The following is a 23,968-nucleotide window of genomic DNA, read 5'->3' on the forward strand; positions in this document are numbered from 1 at the left end:
CCTTCTACAATACGCTGGTGGTTGACTTGATTTAGCTTTAATTATAGCGAGCAATGAATTCAGTAAAGTGAAAACAAAAATTTACCCACTTCATCTTGGACAGAGAACACCCAATTGGCCCCAACAATTGGCACCCCTTGTGGAATTTCTTTAACTTGTATTGCTCCAATTTGAAATACACCGAGATATAGGTTGATCATTCTTCAAACTTCAATACATCAGGCTGTCACAAATGACCAATAGCTCTTGAGATCAATTTGCCTCTTAATAAAGCTTTCATTTGGGATTCAAGCTCTTGCCTGCAGGTACAATTAAATGGGAATGGGCTCACCCTTCAGCCTAGTATTAAATGTTTAGTTTTTGCCTAGGCCACATGACACCACACGTTATTTTAAAGGCCCATTTAATGCCCTACATCCAAACTTACACCAAGCACCCACAAGTACCTATCCAACAGAACTTAATACAACTTTTGCCAATGTGCCCCAATGCATTACTTAGATTTTGGATTGTTCCCATGCCTTAGCTGACTTGCACTTCCCATGTGCACAACATAATAATGCCAAAGCTAAGCATTTAGAAACAAGTCTCCATGATAGAACTGCTCACCATTGAGCCTGACTATCCAACCTTTTTACACATCTCGACTATTCAGTGATTCAAGTGGTTGTTTTACTAGATAGACCATAGTTCTAGGGGACAAAGGAATGAAAAGAGAAATGGAAACAAGAACAGGAGCGGAATGGCAAAAGTTTAGAGTTTTAGGGAGTTTCCAACAACTATACGGATGAGAAAGGCAAAAATGGAAGCTCGAACAAAAATGGAAATGGAAATGTCAAAACGGCAAAAAATGTAGAGCTTCAAGGTGTTTCTAATAACCTTGGGATAGAGTGCTCATCGTACTTCGTGGTTGTTTGACAAGATTCGCTAGTGTGTGCAGGCATTGTTAACTACAATCCACTCATGAAAAAGATCACAAGAAGTGCTCTTCACATAAATTTTATATTTGAAGTGCAAGTGTGTGGCAATTGTGGACTCCATGCTTGCAGAGAATCAAAAATTAGATCAATATAACGGTGTTATGGTGGCAAACCCTAATATAACATGACATACATTGATGCAACTACACTGACATGCTTCCAGCTGGCCTCCAGAAATGCTGTCTCCCTACAAAATCTGCCACCCTACCTCTTTCAGCCACCTCTCTCCCTTGAACACCGCCATCCTGCTTGCTTACTAACACTGGCACAATTCCCCATCTTGCTCCAGTCCAGTCAGCTTGCTTCACACTAATCCCACCCAACTCCTCAGCTTGCCGCCCTTGGACCTCCATGTCAGCCACCAGCTGCAACTGCCAAACTTCTTGCAAAGTCAGCTTCCTACTCACCTTCCCAGCTCTGCAGTCCCCCTCACTTCTCCCCAAGCTGCCTTGCCACAGCAGGGCACCTCCCTTCTGTCCAAGTTCCGACAATGGCCACCTCTTCTTCCACAATCGCAGCTCTTGCAGTTTATTGCCCAAGCATCTTCCTTCTCCAGCTCTTCAATCTACCCATCCCCACAGCCACAAGATTCAGCTCAGTAGGGCTAGGATGTGGCAGCTGCTCCAGGTGTCACCCACCTACCAAAGGTCCATCTAATCGAGCCACGCTTGCTGCCAGCCTGTTTTGTGGCTTCGTCCTACTCTGAAAAGCCTCCAAAAGCACTCAGCCATGCTGCCTTTTGACTGCCACCTCCAACATCATCATTTGCTGCTGTCATCGACAGCTCCAGCACCTGTAGACAGACAACCATATTTGATCTTGAACATCTGTGTCTCAGCATCTTGCTACTCCAGATAGCAACCAAAAATACTCAGACCTCTTCAAAGATCGTTGCAAGGCTATACGCTGCTGCATCTTGTCATGACTCATTACAACCCAGAGGTAGTTGCATTTTGACATCCGGCTTGCTGCCTTGCTTTCTTTAGCTCTCAGCTGCTGCATTTCATCATGCTCAGCTCCAGTCTACTACATTGACATCTTTCCTGTTGGGCAATCTCTGCTCCTTGAGTGACATTCTTTTCATTCATTCATTCCTTCCTTCCTTAGCATTCATTCATCCATAACTTTCTTGTTCTTCCCTTTTCATCTTGCCTCTATGCATTGTGTTTTAGTCATGTTTGTACACTAAATGTTTTCTCCATGCAAAACTAGCATTTCTTCACATGGTATCACAATTGGTGCTCTATTAAGAGTATCCTACAGCCCTTATTAAGGCTTAGTTTGCAAGAATGACGCAAATAATCCATAATGGCTCAGACTCTATCTTGGAATCCTTTGGTGTCTTTCATGCCACTTGACCTCAACCACACCCCAACTGTTTTTATTTTCATATTCCTTCTGCACATGGTACTTCTCAACTGAGTCACTCAACTAACGTGCATGATCACCTCTCAATTGAGGGTAGACAATCCACTTAGGGTAAAATTGGACGTTCAAAGTCCTCAACACACTCAAACCTGGTAGCAAGTTTATACAAGCCATCTTTTTGTGAACCAAATTCTATGTTGCTCCTATTATACACAAACTGGCTATAAGTCAACATGGAGCCCCAAATCGGTATCAATATGGATAAAGAGGAAACTCTATGATTAGAAGTGCTCCAAAAAAGTACTCGTACACTTGCTTCATTTGAGCATGAGTTTGGTGCTTCACATTCTCATTTCTCATGAGTCTCTCTCCAATCATACAAATGGCGTGCAAATTGAAGGCCTTGTGCTTCTTATGAGTCATGATGCCAATGGAGAGGGAGAGTCATGAGTAAGGGAGAGGTAGAGAGCGAGAAAGAGAGGCCCAAGCGATAGTGAGAGGCTTGAACCTTAAGCCTACGGAGGAGGGGAGGGAGAGTGAGAGGGTTGAAGAGAGAGGGGGTGGGATACACTTCAAAGTTAGAGAAAGAGGGGGTGGGAATTGGGATAGGCTTGAACCTTGATAGATAGATAGCTTGCTTGAAGAGAAAGAGGCTTGAGAAATGAGAATGCTTGTTGAATTGATGTGGAGGGATGGAGGGAAGGAACACCTTTTATAAGCTAGAGAAGAGAGTGGAAGAAGAGAGGGATCCAAAGTGGAAAAAGAGAGAAGACTCAAGAGTGTGGAAAACAGCATCCAAGGCTCTATAGAGCATGGGATCCAAGAGGACCAGGGTGGCAATGGGTGTCCAATGGCCCAACTTTCCAAGTGGCAGGTGACAATGGGCTCCAAAGTGTGGCTCGTGCGCAGAAACCGGGGAAAAACGCGCAATATTTGACTATAATAGGACACGGAGTGCGCCAAACAAGATGGCCCAAAATATGCAGCATTTTTGTACGAATCCATACCGATACGTACTGTATGGATAGTATAGTGAGAACCCTGTCATATGACATATGGAGACAACTATGTTTTGAACATTCTGACCACCAATGCTTTTGGGTTACTAGGTCCATCTTCGATTAATAGCCAAATCCTACCAAAATGAGAATTGGTTTGACAATGCTCTTGAGAAAAAGATAGAAATCAATCAAAATCTCAAAGAAAGACAGCAATTTGGTTTTTGGGATTCGACTAAGGATATGGACAACCTTATTGGTTGTGCCCTTACTGTGACAAATCACAAAGTCCAACTCTTGCATGAGCTCAGCCCAACTCAGCTTTCACCCACAGAGATCTAACCAATCATAGAGCATTGCAACAAATAGTGATCACTTCAAACAATACACCAAACCCCATACAAAATAATAATGCTAAACTTCAAGTGCATGGATGATCACCAACAATTTCTTCTCTTGAGTTGTGTAACCTATTTGCATAAGGGTGAGCTTACACATCTTAAATGCAACAACTGGAACATCCTTATATAGAAAAGCACGTATAGCATAATCACTGGTATCCATATGAACTTCATGGTATTTATTCCAATTTATGATGTCCAACATCGGTACAATGGTGATCAGCCATTTCAATGTTTAGGAACATCAATTCAGCTCGGTAATCCAAATGGCAAGCAAACTAGTGTGCTGCTTCTTACTCCGGATATCCTTAAGCAAACGAGTCAATGGCTTAGCAATATTAGTATAGTCCCTAATGAGCTTTCCAAATAAGAAAATCAAGCACTATTCTTACCTATTCAGGGTCAATCCTAATGCTATGAAGCAATCAAATAGCTTCTTAAATACTCGCTACACGTTCCAAAATAATAATGAAACACATCATTTCAACATCTACTAGAAAGTCACATAAGCATTTGTCAATCCCAAAAGCTAGAACCAACAATTGATGGTGTCCATACCACATGACAGTTTTTGGGACATCCTCAAGAGCTATCCCTATCCCATGGCACCTAGACCTAAGATTGAACTTGGTAAAATACCTTGCACCACCAAGTCAATCAATGAGGTCATCCATTCGAGGCAACTGATACTTGTTCTCAATGGTCACTTCATTGAGACCCTTTTAATCAATGCAGAGGCACATTATGCCATCCTTCTTTTAGTAAGAAGGACAAGCACACCCTATGGGGACTTTCTAAGTAGTTACACAAAGTAATTACACAAGAACCTAGCTATTTTGTTATCCTCTTTCAAGGTAAATCTATCTGGCTACTAGGCAACATCTTTGTCCTGTGATCTAATGCAGGCTACTAACATCAACCTTATTATCATCATTATTGAATAAAATGGAATTACATCGCAATGCAAACAATTGAACTTTTTCAACAGAGCATACATAAATGATAATCTACATAAGAAATATGTTTATGCATTCCAAGGCTAAAATTATATTTACGTTAGCTCCAGTTATCACATAGGATGGATAGCCTTTTATGACTATCAAACTGGCAAGGGATTACATGAGATTTATAGTCTAGAAAAAGTAAGGACGCTCTATCAAAGAACCAGCATGGCATCCTTGTGGTCAAGGCTCATAAGTTAGAAGTCCAAGACCTCATGGTACTATTAAATCGAAAGATCCAGTCATAGTATCAAACGATCCCAACAAGCCACACCTAGGGGAAGAATTTGTTTACTAGATCTATAGTAATCTAACCAGTAAATTTATATAATGAAAAGCTGGAGTTTGGATTTGTTTACTAGATCTATTGTAATCTAATCAGTCAATTTCTATATTGAAAAGCTAGAGGTTGGGTGCTACACATTCATGTCAAAGTGGCATAGAGTCTTCTGCTTAGCATGATTTCATTTATCCTACCATTGCATGTTCATCTGACAGTAGCATATGAGTGTCATGTTAAGTATTTCCTTTCCTCCCCATCGTTGCCTAAAACTCAAAAACCTTTGGATGAGCTATCTGTGAGAGCAGTTTGCGACATAATGTCATTCTTCAGCATTATCAATTAACTTTCTATTGCAGAGATTATAGATCAGGGTGAAGCTGATAAATGGAAACTGAAGGGGCCACAAGAAACTCAAGAATCATCCTTACTTTGAACTTGAAAATGTCCACGATATGTAAACCCCCCCCCCCCTTCTCCAACCCATGTCTCAGAGCATCCATACATTATAGCAGCAAGGCAAGCAGAAGCTCTCAATACAACATGTGCATAAAATCTCAAAACACTTTATCCCTTTTTCTCACAACAGATAATTCTGATTCAAAAGATATCTCAGTTCCTCCATAAAGTGACTAGGTGTAAGACCTCCATTGAAACGAGGTTATTTTAATTTTCAAATAAAATGTACTGCACGCATTCAAAAAATGATATACATACAAATGGTGGGCAAACCAGAGAATCAAGCGAGTGCGACACTCAACATCTAGTTCTCCGATTTTGCTAAATAAGGCACGAACAGCTCCTGCTACAACGGTTGGAAATGCACCTGGAAGTGCCTGAAAGTAGGTTGAAATATCAACAAAGACCATTAAAAACCATGACATCACGTCAATCTCCTAAGTTCACGAACAAAACTTTGTTACATAAGAGTAACAGATGCCCACCTTGCAAAGATCAATTATAACTATTGTGTAGTATATTGGTTTGAACGGAGGATTTGGAAGCATCATCATCTACACAGCACAGTAGCAAGTTAAACTTCCAGATAACCCTTAACTGAAAAGTATATTAATCTCCAGAAAAACTTTCTAGAAAAGTAGTGCTAGAACTTCCCCCCAGAGGTCTTAAACAAGTTTAGCAGTAATAATAGTATACTGGTATAGTGTGTAGATTTCAAAGTAATTGTAGGGGTGAGAATGTAGAGATAGGGGTGTTTCTATTAGCAAGTGGCAACCATGCACCCAAACGAGCAATTAGGGTGATACGATAATAAGAATCATAATTAATATCATCATCGTCTACACAAGAAGATAAAGGGTACACTTTCAATTTTAGAACAAACGATTTTGCCTGATTTCTCAAACGACAAGGAAAACTTCAAGAAGCTTTTCATTTGATTGACAGTAAAGAATTTTACAAATATGTATACAAAACTACATATAAAACTCTAAAAGATGACAAATATTTGAACCAACTTGGCAAGCCATTTGACATGCAAATATCCTAAGAGCATGCTTTGACATGCAAAAGTATCCTTGATAGGTAAAACAACTGTCAAATTTAGGTTGTTCAAGGCTGTTCATATTAGAGCTCTGATGACAGAAGGAGACCTTTGACAGACAGCAGGGAGGAACCTCAAACCATCTAAACAAAGAGCCTTGACTTACTTCTACATGATAATCACCAGTACTAGCATCCTCCCCACTCCTTCCCAAGAGGCTACTTCTTTAGACCAAGGCAAATCATCATTGCAAAGAGTCACCTTTGACCGATCCAAAGCCCCTTGGGATTTAAGACTCTCCTAACTCTCTATGTGACAACACCACTGCCCTTACCAGCGACAAATCCAAGCCATCATCACCCACCGTGACACCTCATCCTGACACGATGAAGCACATCTTGTCATGGCCTATGAGATGCATATATCAGGCCAAATAAATCTTATGATGCCATAACTCCAATCTTTATCTTTAGGATTAGATTAAATTCCATCAGTCTTTACTGTTTCATACACATAGAAGCTTTCATGTTTGCAGCTTTACTTGGTTGTCCATCATCCTTTTAAATATTGTACTTTCGATTGTCTTACAATACCTCTTTGGTCTTACAAGATCAAATCACAATAACCTCCCTCCCCCCCTCTCTCTAGCGTAACCCTAAGATGAATCTTGTAGATGGTAAGACAACCAGTTGCTCTTGTATATTTTGAATGACATCATCATGTTGCCTTTTAGGCTAAGTTTTATTTTGTTTTTATTTCTCCATGATGAGATACCATGGATCGGTCATATTTATCATTTTGGTCTCATAGATCATTTTGGCCCCCTAAAGACATGATGAGATATACCATGGATTGGTCATTAGCATCAGTTTCCTTCTTTTCTTCTTCTTTCCCCACACCCCGATGTCTCTCAGTACCTTATTTTACATTACCCTAGGTAGCATTTCAAGCACAAACACACATAAAGTAAGAGAGCATTCAACAATATACATAGTGAGGAAACTTTCAGTCAAGCTATAACACCCTCAAAAACAGGCTATATTCCTCATCACTGTACCAAACAAAGATGAGAGTTTTCTAAAACCATGACAAAAGGGCAAGAAGAGAAAAAGGAGGGCAAGGAGGGTAATATACCTGTGAGAAAACTGTCTCTGCCATAAGATACTCATACCGAAATGGGACAGGAAGCCCTGCCATATATGCTGCACACTCTTTGCGACTAGCTTTGCCAAAAAGGACAGATGAATTACAACAAGACCACTTACACATCCCTTCCAACACCACAAAGAGGGAAAATAATTCTTCCAAACAAAAAACTTACCGGCCATTGAGATAGAAAAGCACATCCAACAAATACTCCTCAATGACAAAGCGATCAATTGGAGCCATGTGCTGTCCAATATAAAATTCAAAACGGATTTCTGTTAAAGACCAGTATAATGGCAAGATCACTAATAAGCATACATTTTAGACCATAATCAAAATAAATAAATAAAAGAACAAAAAGACATGCAACAAGAGTCGATGCGAAAAAACCAATTTTATAAAATCCAGCCAGAAAGCCATGATATGATTCTTGCATCCCCCCCCCCCAAAAAATGCCCCCCCGGGGGCCCCAAGAAAAATCCGTATTACCTCAATGGATAAATGTACCCTAAATTAGGGCCACAAGGAGTACCAAAATGACATAGGAAGAGAAAGGGATTTCATTGTTTAAGAAGACCCACAGAAAAAGGAACTTCGAGACATTTTCCAAAAGACACCTAAAAAGTACAATACAAGTTCATGCCAAAAGATGAACTACTGATAATATTGGTAACGTGTATCTTGACATTGAGTATCCTAAACATATGCAGCAAGGTCTACTCATAGTGCAGGTGGACATTGAGACAGCATTCAACTCTGTAAGTTGGGATCACATTGCCTTGCGAGGTGGTATGGTATATAGTCTTTCATATGTTTGGTATCATATAAGATTCTAGCTACTTAGAATTCGTAAGCTATATAGAACTGTTAGAACACATAAAAAATATGCATTTTTTATTATTGAACATGTAAGAGAATCTTAGAAAAAGAAAGAACTGTTCTAAAATATCCTAGATGTAAGATAGAGAAAGTAAAGATATCATCATATATTTGGTGTCGGGGGGTGGGTACCACACACACACACAAAGCATACTTGACTGCATCATGGAAACAATCTCTTCTCCTTATTGTATGGCGCCCTCTAGATTTTAAAAAGGAAGTGAATTCTTTGGAAGCAAAGGTTTTGGCCACATCTAGGTTAGTTGACTAGCCTCACAAGCAATTGCAACAATGGTGAGATTGGGCCTAAAGACAATACATGATGGTGCTAACCCCGGACAAGTGAGGGTCTATTCTTACTGCTGCATTGGCCAATACTTCCGACTACCAAGAGGCTACAAGCTCCTCTAAGCAGCCTTGGAGAACCAGCTTTGGAGACACCCTCCCTTGCCTGCTTCTTTACCCTCATCTCCGTGGTTGAATTGGGCTTTAGTAAAAACCCAAGATTTTCTACAAGTGTCACCTGATCAGATTTATCACAAAATGGTGGAGGATAAGAGATGGATTATTGAAAAAGCTAACAAAGTTTGTCAGCTCGTGATAATGCAACTAAGTAGCATGATCCCATATGAAACCAACCTTCCTTCCGTGGATGGGTAGTAATTCCCTAATTACAACTTAGTTACAACAATAACATTCATTACAAAACTGAGAAATACAAATTGACTTACAATCTTGGACAATGAACAACCTGTTGGCCCCAAAATTGGCACCCCTTTTGGTATTTATTTAACTTAATTGAAGAAGAAGTTGATGTACGATGGGATTCTCCCAATCCTTTTTCGTATTCTAACTCCCCTTGCTATCCAAAATGACAAGCAAGTCTTCAATCTAATTTGTCTCTTGATTCACGCAGTCAATTGGCCTTCACCTGCTTTGATGGAGATAAAAAATGCCCCGAATTCATTGATTTGCTGGTCCCTCCGCTTGAATTTGACTAAAAACAACTTCAGCCCTGTTGAATCCAAGTCTTGGAGCTTCTAATTTTTGGCATGCTTCCTGAGGTTGCTGCTAAACCCTAATTTATGCTGAAGTTTAGGGTTTACAGCAAAGAAATCTAAAAGTTCTCAACATCTAGTAATCTCAATGTTGTAATCTTCGAAGAAAGGCTGGGAGATGAGAGAGAATGCTCGGGAGAGAAAAAATTCAGACTTTCCTCGCAAAGCTAAAGAAAATCTGACATTTAGTGCTGCTGCCCTATCTCAACAACTTGTAGATGCAAAGAACTGAAGAAAATCACTCATTTACTACTATTGCCATGTCTCAACAGCCTGTAGATGCTGTCACTTGTTGTTGATTGATCTTTTGCTATCCCTGGTTGCCTTAGAAGGTCCTCCAACGGTTGCAAATCAGACCAGCAACATCTCCTCCCTCTCTCTTGCAAGCTAAATACACTAAAATGCCTCTTTACAATCTCTAAGGACGTTTTTTGATTGAAATTTCCACAAGGCATCATAGTTAACACAACATTGTGCACTATTACTCAACCATTCCATATACCCAACACATGCTGAAAATTACAAATCAATCATAACATAACATAAGACTCACAAAGAGTCTTTAAAACATTGCCAGGTTATCATGTGACATGTCTATTTCTCATGAGCTCAACTCATCTGGCAAAACCAAACCATAGCATAGCATAACCAAACATAGACCATGGCTAAAACATCAATGGCATCATAACATATGTTGTTGTCCATGGAACCAAATGTAAACCACTAAAAACTGAGCATATCTGATCATAAACTGATCACTTGTTGATCTAAGAACTGATCACAAACTGTTGTAAATGTGACCCCAAATTGATCACAAACTCATTGCAAAAACTAATGTAAAACTGATCCCAAAAGTGACCATAAATGTTTCTCAAGTTGATCAAAAACTGAGCTGAAATTTATCAAAATTTTTGTCTCAAAATTGAGACAAATTTCATGCTAGATTAATCATATGCTGATGCAAAAGTATAGTTCCAATGCCCGGGTGAAACTCATACTCATTTGCTTACATCTCACAATTACTAGTACACTAAATAGTGACCTCATGGCGAACATATTGTCAGCACACTTCCTTGGATGCATGCTGAATACATTCAAGATCCACTACATACAGGAGTTGTCCCTATCAAGAAAAATCATGTCTCTAGCGGCTTCTCATTGGGGGTTTACCCACATGCAATGTGTTACACACCTGAAAGATATCCCGGAGCAAATGTATATTTTGTACTGCTTGTGATGAGACGTTGGTTCATCTTTTCATTTCTTGCTCGATTGCCAAACAAGTTTGAACCTTCCTTTCCAAAGTGTGGACCTTGCTGACAAGTCAGAGAATACATGTCCATTCTTGAGTCCTTAGCAAGATGCCTTCCACAACCAAGTTGCTATCTCATCATCCTTGCCTCTTTCACTTAATGCAATGGACTAGTCATTGGCACATCTGGCGGACTAGAAATGCTTTTATATTTGATTCAACCTCAAGTATCCATGGCCATGTGGGACAAATGCGAGGCTTGCTTTTGTGGCAGATTGCTTATATGATTTCAATTGGCCTCATTATTACATACACTTTTTGCTAAACCAAATGTATCTTCTCATCCTCTCTATACCACGAATCTAGGAGCACACCAATGCTTTATGGCCTATGGATAAACCATTAAAATGGTGGCAAAAGCATCTTTATTGCATTTCAAAAAGCAAGCTCCTCTCAAATGATTTTTCCTTTCGTGTTGTTCGGTTGGAGCCCTTTAGATGGGTAGCTTCCTTGCAAAGAGTGCATGGCATAATCGACTTTTGTATACTATGCGGCACCACAAGAAACAAGACATGATCTTCTCTCAGGCGGCAGAAAAAACACAAACAATTTTTTTTTTAAACTTAGCATATTTGAGAGATCTTTTTCTCACTAGTGATTTGGGAAGTGCTTATGGCTCTTTGGCATTCTTCATGATGCCGTGATATACCACTCGTACTTCTTTGATTGGGCTAGATACTAGGGCTTATAAGGGATCACTTCAGGAGTCATTGTTTGATTGCCACTCTCTACATGCAACCCAGAAGCATATGCAATCACTTTAATGGTAGGCTCTAATCTCCCTAAACCAGCATAATTAGTTGATTAAAGCTGATATTGGATGTTAGGCTTTTATCAAAGTGATTCAAGTCTCATAAAAAACTGTATACTAAAAAATACAGCTGCTAGCAAACAAGCACATTGAAATAGTATATTTCTGGCAAGTAACAGGATTTGAACCTATGTTTTCAGATTCACAATCTTACACTCTTAACTTATTGAGTTATACTCGTCCTAGGCCCTTTGCAAGCTCCTTTAAATCCATTGTGTGTGCACGTGCTTGCATGTGCACCCCTATGTGTGTGCAAGCAGGCATAGGTACACACTTTATGATGAAGTCTATTCTCCTTGTACATTGTTTTCAAAGAAAAGAAAATTCTATCGATGAATCCAATGCTGACAAAGGATCTCAAGGCACAGTACAAACAGGCCTGTAGGAAACTTTCAAAACAGAAATAATATGAAAAATGCAATCAAGTGAAAGTCTATTACAAGGTCCGAGTGAATAGCCTATCAAGAGGTCTACAATGCCAAACCATGTGTGGCTAACAATGAAAGAAAGTACAAAAATCCTAGGTCCTGATAATCTGTATTCAAATTCTGGAAAGAGTCTCTGCAGTGGGAATGTCCAATAGATCTATGGCATGGAAATATTTGGTTTTCCAACTATACCACAAAATGATGCTAGCTGGGAGCTCCCACATGTGGCAGTGTGGAAGGTTGCTGTAATTTCTGATATGACTGCGCACAAATTAGGGTGTTCACAACAGCACACTCTAGAGTACACAATTAAGAGAGCACAGAAAAAAGACGCAATCGATCAAATCTGGAGAAGAGACAAAACAGAAAATGCTTTTGCAAAGAAGGAAGAGCTGTCACAATTCACCGCCCAGCCAAACACAAATCTTTATACATTAATTGATGTGTTATATTGCAACTGAGGTTGATGCCTACCACATAACCCTTAATTTAATGGCCCTAAACCCTGTTCTCTATTAATCAGACTGAATGCCCTAATCAGTACTCCAAGTTCACACAAATACGCACGTGTGCATAACTAATAGTGCCCCCTGAACCCCATACGTGCATTAAAATAATAAGGAATGGTCGCATGAAAGCTCCTGCACACAGTCCCTCCCCTGTTGACAGCCCAACAATCGTGAAATGGCTGTGCCAGAACTCTCTCTCAGTTCTCACACTCTCTGTCCTCACTAGCAACTTAACAGTCATCTCTCCAAGTCATCACAGTGTGCAGATCGTTAGTCCTCTCTCTCTCCATGGAGGAGCTTAAATTAAATAAAAGCATTTACATTAGGCCTTTGAGCCCATTTGAGCCAGTTGGGTGAAATAGGGGTGCTCCATTCTCTTCGATGGATGGACCAAAAGAAGAGAGAGATTATTAATATACTTGTTTCTTGCCCTCTTGGCACCTACTCCTTGCATGCCATGGATGCAAGCATGAAAGGGAACCAGATGACTAGCCAATTCATCCACAAGCACATCCGACAAGTTATTATAGCGGTAAGTGTACATTCTTGAATATTTTATGTTCAATCAATCACCTTTCATGTTCTATGCTTCTTGAATATTATTTTTTATGCTTTATGTTTTATGGTTTAAACTTTATGCTTCTTGAATCTTAAACATCTCCACCTCTCTCTCTACATTTATCTCCACCTCCATTACCCAAATACCCACCTCTAAGCCATACTATATTCTATGTGTATGTAGGTGGAACCAATCTATGTTGTCCAAGTCATCACTAGCAATGCTTCGAATTGTCGAAGGATGGGACAATTGCTTGAGAAAACATTTCCCTCTACAGTATGGATACATTTTGCCACACATTACCTTGGCCTTCTCATGGAGGGCATGAACAACTTGGAGTGGGTGGAAAACATTCTAACAGATGCAAAAGCAATCATCAATTTCAACATAAAAAAGGTAAAAGTGCTTGCTATTTTTCACATGTATAGTAATGTGAAATTAAAAAAGACATCAAAAACTCGCTTTGCCATCACACGGTTGCTCCTCGAGCGACTATGACATGTAAAGTAAGTTGCAAAAGTGTATGGTGTCCAAGGAATTTAAAGCCCACATAGACAAGGAGCTTGTGGCAAGTATGGAGGAGAGCAAAGCCATTCAACAGCTTTGCCTAAAAGAATCATTTTGGGCGAACGTGCGAGCCGTAGTCATTGTGATCACACCCTTGCATAGGGTTCTTCGCATAACGGATACGGAAGGCACCACTATAGGCCTCCACACTCATATCATGAGCGGAGCCGTAGAGGAGATTAGGGCTTCTACCGTTCTTAATGCAAGGATTCCATTGTATTGATTTGTAATTAGATTTTCTTAATGCAGATTCAATCTTTCTAATTTTATGCCTATTGGTTTTTTCCATAAAAAATAACATTGTTGCTGTTTTGGATGATACCTTGCGATGGGACAACATCCTCCACCTCATTGAAAAGAGGTGGAAATGGATAAAGTGACCTCTCCTCGGCCTAGTAGCTCTCTTTCATCCTGCTTATAATAGCCCCTCCCTCTTCATAGACCAAGAGCTAACCTTGAATAGAGATGCTTATCTCCCAAAGGCTTTAAATGAGGATGTGCATGGCCCATTTCTCCAAGAGCGAATCAACTATGAAGACCAAAGGGGAATGACCTTTCCTAGCACCATGTATTGGGAAAGGGTCTCCTTGGTCAAGCCACTATTTTCAAAGAAGTCGCTTGGGTATCAGTTATCTAACATGCAAAAGATGGCTTTAAGAGTATTGACTCAAGTAAATTAAATCTAAATCTTATTATTATTAATTTCTTATTAATTTTCACTTTTAATAAGTTGAAGTGATTTTGTTAACTTAAAAAGAATAGTTTATGTGATACGTATGAGAGAAATTGGTCACTTTATTCTCTTATACACACCAAGATTTAAAACAGACTTAGCACCAAGCTATTAAAACGACTTATCTATTGTCATTCTAACTTACGTATTCTTAGATACATCCATGAAATAACGATGGCAGAGCACGTACTTTTGAACTTGAGTCTATACTTATTTTAAATCCAAAAATATAAATTTTTAAGTTATATTATATATCTCAACTTTGATTTTCAGGTGAATGTAGATGAGTTCAAGTTAACATGGGCCACACTCAAAATTGTGAAAAAATAAAGAGAGAGAGAGAGAGACATACACAAAGAGCATGACACCATCTTCAAAGAGCTCTACATGAAGCTGGAGAAGCTTGATCATCCAGTATCGCGTACTCATAGGGGAAAGATGGGTCACTCCTCGAGGCATTGTAGTTAATAGCAACACACAAGTAGGAGTTAGAACCTATGTGAGACGTGGTTTTGAAAGCTTTTCTAGTCCAATTGCTTGTGTTTCAAAGGATGTTCCTCTTCGAGAACCAAAGTATAATGAGCATGGTAATCTCCTTAGTGATGTAATTTTGTTCCATACAGTGATGAATATGAGTCTCATTTGAGAGACGAGTCTAAAGACTCATCTGAGTAGTAGCCTTGGCACTCTCGACTATCTAGATGCTTTTTGAGTCTTGAAATTTGTATCTCCTACTCTATTGTACTTGAGTCTTGCATATGATACTTGTCACTTGTAACTTGCCCAAGACTCTTTTTTGACCTATTGTATATATCTCATAAATAAAATTGGAGTATACATTTTGTCTCAACCACTTGTTATGTTCATGAAGTATTTTTAAAACTTAAAACTTCACTCTCATGTATATTTGTGAACTAAGGCGATCGTGTTAAAACAAGTAATATTCACTAGACTATCCCTTAATTCTATTTGTATTTCTTGATGGCCATATGAAACACAGAATTTTATCTGACCTGTTTTAATGTACATTCAATACAGTGCATCAACGAATCGGACAAATTGTACCTAATTACTGTGGTTGGATGTAGCTAGCGTATCCGGAGGCTCTCTATTTAGTGCCATGTATGGTTCTTTTGTAACCTCTAATTTGATCAAAGAAACAACTAAGAATGAGTCCGCTAATGCAAGTTACAAGTTTGGTCAAGAGGAAGAAACCTACAATATTGTGGCCACTCACACTTACTTCAGCCATATGATCTTCCAATACGCTAGCTTCAACAATTCTCATTCTCTACACTTCTTAGTATATACATATATGTATATATACATATGTATATATACATATATATGTATATATATGTATATACATATATACATATATACATATATGTGTATATACATATATATGTATATATACATGTATATATACATATATATGTATGTATACATATATATGTATATATACATGTATATATACATATATATGTATATACACATATATGTATATATGTATATATATATATATATGTGTATATATATATATATGTATATATATATGTATATATATATATATATGTATATATATATGTATATATATATATATATAATCTTCCCAAGTGCCATCTTATCCTTCTCTGATGATATCATGTATCCTCTAAGGCCTCTACCATATTAATATCCCCATTGACTCTAGAATCTTAAAACCAAGGTAGAGACTAACAGTGATTCAAAGTTGTATTCTTTCTCATTCATCATTAGGGGCATATGAAACCAGCCTTCCTCCTCCAAAAGGGTGGTAGATAACCTGATCTAACACTAACTACAGCAAACAATAAATTTCACATAAATTGAAATACAAACATTACTACTTAATCATGGATAGTACAATCCTAGTTCGCCACAATATCAGAGCCCCTTGCCATATTTCTTTAGATTCTATTAATATTGGATGAAGTACACTTAGATTAGGCTTCAATCTCCTTCAATTTCCAATACCTCTAGCTATCAACAATGACCAACAAGTCTATTTATCAATTTTCCCCTTCATCTAACAAGGGATTGGTCTCCAATTGACCCTTAGCTGGTCAAATCTAGCCCCAAATCTAATTGGGATTGCTGGCTTCTTGAAATCTCTCGAAATTCCTTGAATTCCAGCTATTGATTTCAAGTACTAAGCCATCAATTTTCTGGCACAGGACTGGAAGCGGATGCTAAACCCTAATTTCTATTGTGAATTAGGGTTTACAACAGCAAATGTTCTGCTGCCCACCTTCTATGACTGAAATTTGCTGTCAATGGCTGAGGACTGCCGAGGGATTGCTTATAGAGGAGAGAGAAAGCTGAAGGGAGAGAAATTTCTGATTTCTATCGTGAGAATGTGTTAGAATGAGCTGCTGTCCGCTGTGAAACAGCATTGAATGCTGTTGCCTAACAGCCAAGAGGCCTCAGATGGATGTCACCCAGTCCCAAATGAATCTCCAGGTGCTACCATTCCCGTTGGAGTTGTTGCCTGCAGTAGAATCCTTCCTGGCTGGCTGAAAATGGCCAATACCTGCTGGTACCTGCTTGGACAGCACTCTTTTCTTCTCTCTCAAACTCTACAATCAACTAAAATGGCTGGAATGACCCTCCACCAGCCTCTAATAGCCTTTTCATCACTTGCATGGCAAGTTTTGCTAAGTGGCAACCTTCTAATGAGATTTCTCAGCCATTTAATTAATTTTCAGAAGCAGAAATTTTGAACATTAATCTCAAACCTTCTCCCTGGCCGAAAAATTAAATGTGTCAATCCATAATTCAATTGGCTAGGCCATTTTGACTCCCAAGTGATCCCAAGTATAAATTAGCCCTTGAACTAGCATTAATCAATCAATTAATGTCTAGTTCCTATGTCACTGTTGGGCATTTAATGGTTAATTAAATACCATAGACCCAAACTAAAGCCATGCATCACTTAGCACGTAACCAAGATAACTTATTACAACTTTTTCCTTTGACAATGTCACTGGATGGTGATACTTTTTGCAGTTGCTTTCCTTATTTACTTATATTAATATTTTATTTTTCTTTTCTTTAGTTGATATTGCTTTTTACCCCCAAAGTTCTCTTGGATTAAGGCGGAATCTTTGCATGGCCAGAAGAGGCAGCCATTGAGACAAATTGGACTAATGGTTTGTCTGAGCCTTGGGACCGGATTGAATGGGCACTGAAGAATAGAATGCCAGTGGTTTGGGACTGCGTACTTAGCCACTAGAGATGGTGCAAGACAATGAGCCTGGCCAAGACAGAAGATGCACATGTGAGAATGCCCATGGAATAAAAGTCATTGTAACTGAGGCACATTACACTTTTTGATGTGGTTGCAATTATAAAAGTTGCTCAAAAAAACTTAAGAAATGCAGGGGTCACCATCCCTAAAATTTAGGGAGTTACAATTTTTGGACCCCAGAATCTGTTCACGTCATTATCTTTGTTTTTGCACAAGGATTAATTCTTTGGTTTGTGCCGAGGTCAAATTTTGCACCGATCATGGAGAATTTTAGACCGGAAGGTTTAAACAGGAAAATTGTTATATGTATGCCATATGGCACAAATTCCCAAAAGAGAGAGAGAGAGAGAGAGAGAGAGAGAGCATTTAAAAAAAACGTAATAGGCATAAGGGGCAAATCTGAGAATGAAGTTTTGAGGAGCTAAGGGCAAATTGCTGCAAGTTCATCAGCTATGGAAAGTACTTCTTCGTCTCTGACTCATATACGGAGATAGAGCTTGCTCCCTCTGGTCAACTCTCTCTCTATTCTCAGAGGAAATGCTCTACATGATAGGCTGATTCCATCAAAGATACAGTTCTTCCTTTTCTTTGCACTTCTGCTGAGGCAAGAGCCTCACTGTCCAGGTTGAGGAGCAGCTGTTGGCTTCTCCAATGCAGGAACTAAAGAAAGTGATGACCATGCCACACAAGAACACATTTTTTTTTCAGCTCTGATTTAGTGCTGTTTGTGGAATTGTTTTACTACTAAAATGATGCCAAAGTAAAAGGGATGTTGTTCTGGATATGCTGGACAGTAAAAACAGTAAATACAGAGTTCTGCAAACTACAATTCTGCACATGAACCATTGAGTTATGTTTACAAAAAATGCTTTCCTAAAAGGGATGTTGTTGTAGATATGCTGGACAGTAAGAACAATGAACACAAAGTTCTGCAAACTGCAATTCTACACATGAACCATTGAGTTATGGTCACAAAAAATGCTTTCCTAAAAGGGATGTTATTTTGGTCATGCTGTACTATCCTTATGCAGCTGGGATTTACTCACAAAATATAAAAACCAACTGTTCACAAGTTATGTATTTTGGAACATTTCGTTTTTGTAACTTTCCATTTTTTTAATTGATAAAGAAATACGGAGAGGGGCGCCAGTCTTCGGGCCAATCTGGTATTGAGTGAGGGAGTGAGGTCTCTGTTTATGTATGTGTATGTGTGTATGTGAGTGTGTGTGTAAAGCCCAGGTGTTAATTGAAGGAACTACCACTTTATGTGAGTCATAGACCGGTTCCAGACAACCATTGATATCTCGGGGTTGTTGGCCTATCATTGTTACTTAACTAACTCGCACAACATATGTGCACATTTGCACATTTGATCAATAACTAAATCAAATGCTAAGCAAACCATCCAAAATTCATGTCCCTATGATAGCGCAAATGACCAACAATCTGATGAGTGCCTCACCTACTCTCATGAGCACCCATAAGGTCATCTCTAAGACAAGAACATCCCAATCATCAAATGCATGTAACCACCACTCACCTACACAAATGAGTGGCCCTACCTAAATCTCTATGGCACCCACTCCATGTTGGAGCTATATATAGCTCACCCTATCTAGACTAGGTCTCACCTATATATATATATAGTGATCAATATGATATAGTCTTTGGGAGGGTACGTGGTTTGTCTCTTTTCTCTCTCGCGCATCTCTACATATCTTCTCTCTCTACATCTCAACATGGCATCAAACAATGAGTTTCTTTGTCCCGTCTAACCCAGTTATTATAAACAGTTTGCCATTCTTCAAAGATAAGTCCTTCAGTTACAAGGGTATTATCATGAGCCCCATCAATTGGTTGAGGCGGACATTCACAATTACCAAGAACAATGTCATGCAAGTCATTGCCTTCAAGAATTAGCAGCATCTTTACTTTCCATCCAAGGAATCCTTATCCTTGAAAGTGAGGGATGGAATGTTGTCCAGCAGGAAATCCGTAGACGATTATAGAATTTGACAGAGCTGGCTGAGAAAATACGGACAATATGAGATCACAGAATCTGCACACCATATATGAAACAATGCTAAAAGTGCAGCACAAGTCATACACAGAAGCTATGCTTGAAAGAAAGACGTTTAGTTCAAAGAGTATACTCCAAAAGAGACCCAAGTTAGATGAAACGTGAGCAAGAATAAATCGACCCAAAATAGATTAAACATGTGCGAGAATAAATCGGCCCAACATAGATGAGAAATATGAACAACAATCAAAATGTTATCACTTTACTTTTTAGCCAAGAATATATGATGATCTAGCTAATTTTGGAAAAAACTCAAGAGTAATCATGACGAAACTTGTGTCATAGAAGTCTGCATGAAAAGCAATTGTCATGTTTATTTTTCTATTTCAAGTCCAATTTACCTGAGCGAACATAACTTTTGACACAAACTCCAAATTAAACATAAATTTGCTAAGAATAAAGCTTGTGAGTCCCAGTACATCACAAAAACTGGTTTTCTTGAGAAAGGTGTTTCCTTAAGAGTTTCCCAAATAGAAACTTTTAGGGTGTCCAAGCAAGGTATATCTACAATTCAACATATTTGCAATCTAAATGATTATCGATGATAATCAAATGAACTTTTTTTATTGTAGTCAAACATAAGAAAAATCTTGCTTGCAGACTTCATCCAGCACTCTATGGTCTCAAACAATCTTTACGAGCTTAGTATCAAAAGATTGATCTCTTCCTTACAATACAAGGTTTTACCTCTTGTTCTTCAAATCCTAACTTATAGGTCAATTACTACAATGATAGTTTTGTTATTCTTGCTCTATATGTGAATGATACCATACTTGTTTCTAACAATCTCAACTTCCTTCAAGTAAAGAAAGTTTTATCTTTTGCATTTGACATAGTGGATCTTGGAGACATACTCTCATGTCTTAGTATTCAGATTCAATGTTATCGAGAAAAGGGTATTTTATTACTACGTCAAACAAAGTTCATTGAAAATATTATTCAGAGTTTGGTTTGGATTCTGCACATCCTGCTAGTACTCCTTGTCTTGTGAGCTCTGCCAAAAACTCTCACTTTTTGCAGAACAATGGACAATTAGCATTACATCAACCTTATGCTAATCTTGTTGGATGTCTTCAATTTGTTGGCTTAAATTCTTGCTCTGGCATTCTTTTTGCTGCAAATTTTCTCAGGCAACATCTTAGTTCTCCATGCCTTAAACATTGGACTACAACTAAACGAGTTGTGAAGCATTTGAAAGGCACTAAAGATTTTGAGTTGGTTTATCGACGCTAACAAAACTCTGATTCTCTACATTCACTTTACCTTTTGGATTATACAGATGCAAATTGGGCTTGTCTTGTTTCTTGGACTAGTAAGAAACAATTTCATGTTGCTATTTCCACTATATAGGCTGAATATGTAGCTGCATCTTTAGCGGCTTAAGAGTTAGTATGGCTTCAACAAGTTCTATCATATATTGGCCATCCTCCTCTCTTCAACACACCACTTCGATGTGATAACCAAAGTGCTATTAGTCTTGCTAAAGACTATGTTCAACATGACAATTCTAAACATATAACAGTGCATTATCATTATGTTCAATATGAAGTAAAGAACGACATGATCATGATTGAACATTGTCCAATGATCAAATGACTGCAAATATATTCACCAAAGGACTCAATGAGACATGCTTCACTCTGTTGTGCTCAAAACTTGGAGTTGTCTCAACTTCAATCTTTGGGAATTGATCTACTATGACATTGTAGTGCCACTGTATATACTCCTTGTAGGCACCATACACTTCACACATACACATACACCTCAAACCTCTTGATTGTCCTTGTACATACATATTTAGTTTCGCTTCACATGCACGGATTCACTTTACATGCACACAATAATCCTTCTTGATCATATTTGTACATTTGTCTATAGGAGCTCGAGTTTTTCCCTTGTGCTCCCCAAGGGTTTTTCCATCCATAGCTAGAGACCTTTGTTTGAGTGGGGGTGTTGGAGCTATATATAGCTCACCCTATCTAGACAAGGTCTCACCTATATATATGTAGATTGTGATCAATATGATATAGTCTTTGGGAGTGTACATGGTGTGTCTTTTCTCTCTCTCTCGCACATTGCTACATATCTTCTCTCTCTACATCTCAACACTCCAAAGCCTAAGAAACGAAGCTACACCATGGTAATAACTTCCCACTATGATATCCTCTCTCCAAAGAATTGATGCTTATGTAGCATAAAAACATCCATCAATTCTCCAATAAGATGTCTCATGCGATAGCAACTATAACAAAGCATATGCCTGTAAAAGCCTTGAATGTTTCATGAGAAGATGCTCATGGGAAACACCTAAGTCTCCTAGACCAACTTGGCTCCATATACTACCTCTTTCTATTGCTTATTCAAGAGGGCCAAGCTCAATGCAAGAGGATTTAGTGTTGGTTTTTGAATTTCCATAAGCCTGTTGACACCGTACCTTGAGAAATTTCATGCAAAGAACATGACATTAGAGTACTAGAGGGTATGCAGTGAGGTACTTATGCATTGTACAAGAAAGTGAGAGGCAGTGTACGAACACCTAGAGAGATGTCTAAGAGGATTGACACCAGAGGAGTATAACAAGGATATCTGCTTTCACCCACACTATTTGGATTATACATAGACGAGGTGTCAGACTATATTGATAAGGGAGGTGGAAATGGAGCTAGTCTGCCTGGAGTGTTAACATTGATATTACTACACACAAATGATATTTTACTCATTTCAAATTCACCAAAGGGCTTGCAACATCACTTGGATGCACTACATGGCTTTTACAAAGATAGAGATCTCACAGTGAACCTTAAAAAGACCAACATCATGGTCTACAAAACTGTGGCACCATGGGTGGTCCTATATAAGGAGATGCATTAGAGCACGTGAGACAATATGTATACCTCAGAATCACTTTCTCTAGGCTGAGATTTTCGCAGAGGTGGGTGGCTTAAGGCCTAGTTGGTGCAAGGCTATGTGGCACTAGGACCCCTTGAGAGTTAGTATGCTTATATACAGCTTTAAGAACTGCACCAAATTGTGGCTATTTGACACTTTAGTCACACCCAATGTGCTATATGGAGCTGAACTTTGGGGTTACAGCCTAAATCATACATGATATACAAGGCCATTGAGGATTATGATACCACACATGATCAGGAGTAAGCCCTCCACTTCATACCCTAGTGTCAAAGCAGAGTTGAAGGAAGCACCTATGGTTGGGGAGGAACTCTTCAAAGTTGTGACGACCTTACATAGGTTATGTAAGCTCCCACCAAAGATATCCCAAATTGGCGTTGACCTCCTGCAAACAACTAGCAACAATAGGTGAGAGGAAATATCGACACTCCTAGATGGCGAGTTGGATGAGGTTGCATGGGCTGGACATTTGACCACTCTCACCCTTTGACTATAGCCTACGCTGCCCCACACTCCCCCTCAACTGATCTAAGGTAAATTCAATCATCAAAGTTGACGTTCAAAGAGTTGAGACAAGAAGGACTTGGATCCAACTACCTCCCCTTCTATCAGCAAAGATGAAGTTTTACTAGAGTCACTTCCCGAATCTCTCTAAGGATGGATTTATTGTCCGACCGCAGCAACTAGACACATGCCTCTCCCACAAAATGCAAACTACTATCAGACAATTTTGCACCTCCTCTAGGCCACAAATACAGACATACACCCGAGCAAATATTCCAACAGAGGACACGATATGTAAACTCTAGCCAATAGCTCAAGACGTAGCACTACGTATGCAAATGTAGAATGTATTATGATATACAATTAAAGAATCATTGCCTCTTCCATGAGGTCTTAGGACCTCTCCATCGTGTAATGGAGTACAAGGACCAAAGATATCTGGGGCTTTTACTATCTGTATATTCCGATTCCACCATCTCTGTCTCCTCTCTCATTGGGAGCCTAAGACCTTGAAGGCTGCTCACTCGAGAGCTGAAAAAGTGGGACATCGCCTCTACAAAGAATAGGAAGAGGTAGGGGGCTAGAGGACAGCCCTGCCAAACCGACCTCTCCAAACAAAACTCCTCCCCCTTCCTGCCTCCTACAAGTACCCTGCTAGTGGTTGATCCATATAGA

General features: G+C 39.0%; 1 protein-coding gene across 1 annotated transcript in view; it reads right to left on the reverse strand.

Moving 5' to 3' along the window:
- Positions 1-23,968, reverse strand: part of ABH1 (ARM repeat superfamily protein) — a 154,322-nt gene that overhangs the window by 35,340 nt on the left and 95,014 nt on the right. Inside the window, exons 10-13 of the mRNA XM_087676835.1 lie at positions 7,851-7,921; positions 7,664-7,748; positions 5,973-6,041; positions 5,746-5,864 (exon numbers count right to left, since the gene is read on the reverse strand). Coding sequence (XP_087532961.1) covers positions 5,746-5,864; positions 5,973-6,041; positions 7,664-7,748; positions 7,851-7,921 — 344 coding nt within the window. The remainder of the gene's footprint in view (positions 1-5,745; positions 5,865-5,972; positions 6,042-7,663; positions 7,749-7,850; positions 7,922-23,968) is intronic.

The sequence above is a fragment of the Lygodium microphyllum genome, chromosome 4 (assembly GCF_053477565.2).
Source record: "Lygodium microphyllum isolate KBCC chromosome 4, Lygodium_microphyllum_v1.1.10, whole genome shotgun sequence".
NCBI classification, from domain to species: Eukaryota; Viridiplantae; Streptophyta; class Polypodiopsida; order Schizaeales; family Lygodiaceae; genus Lygodium; species Lygodium microphyllum.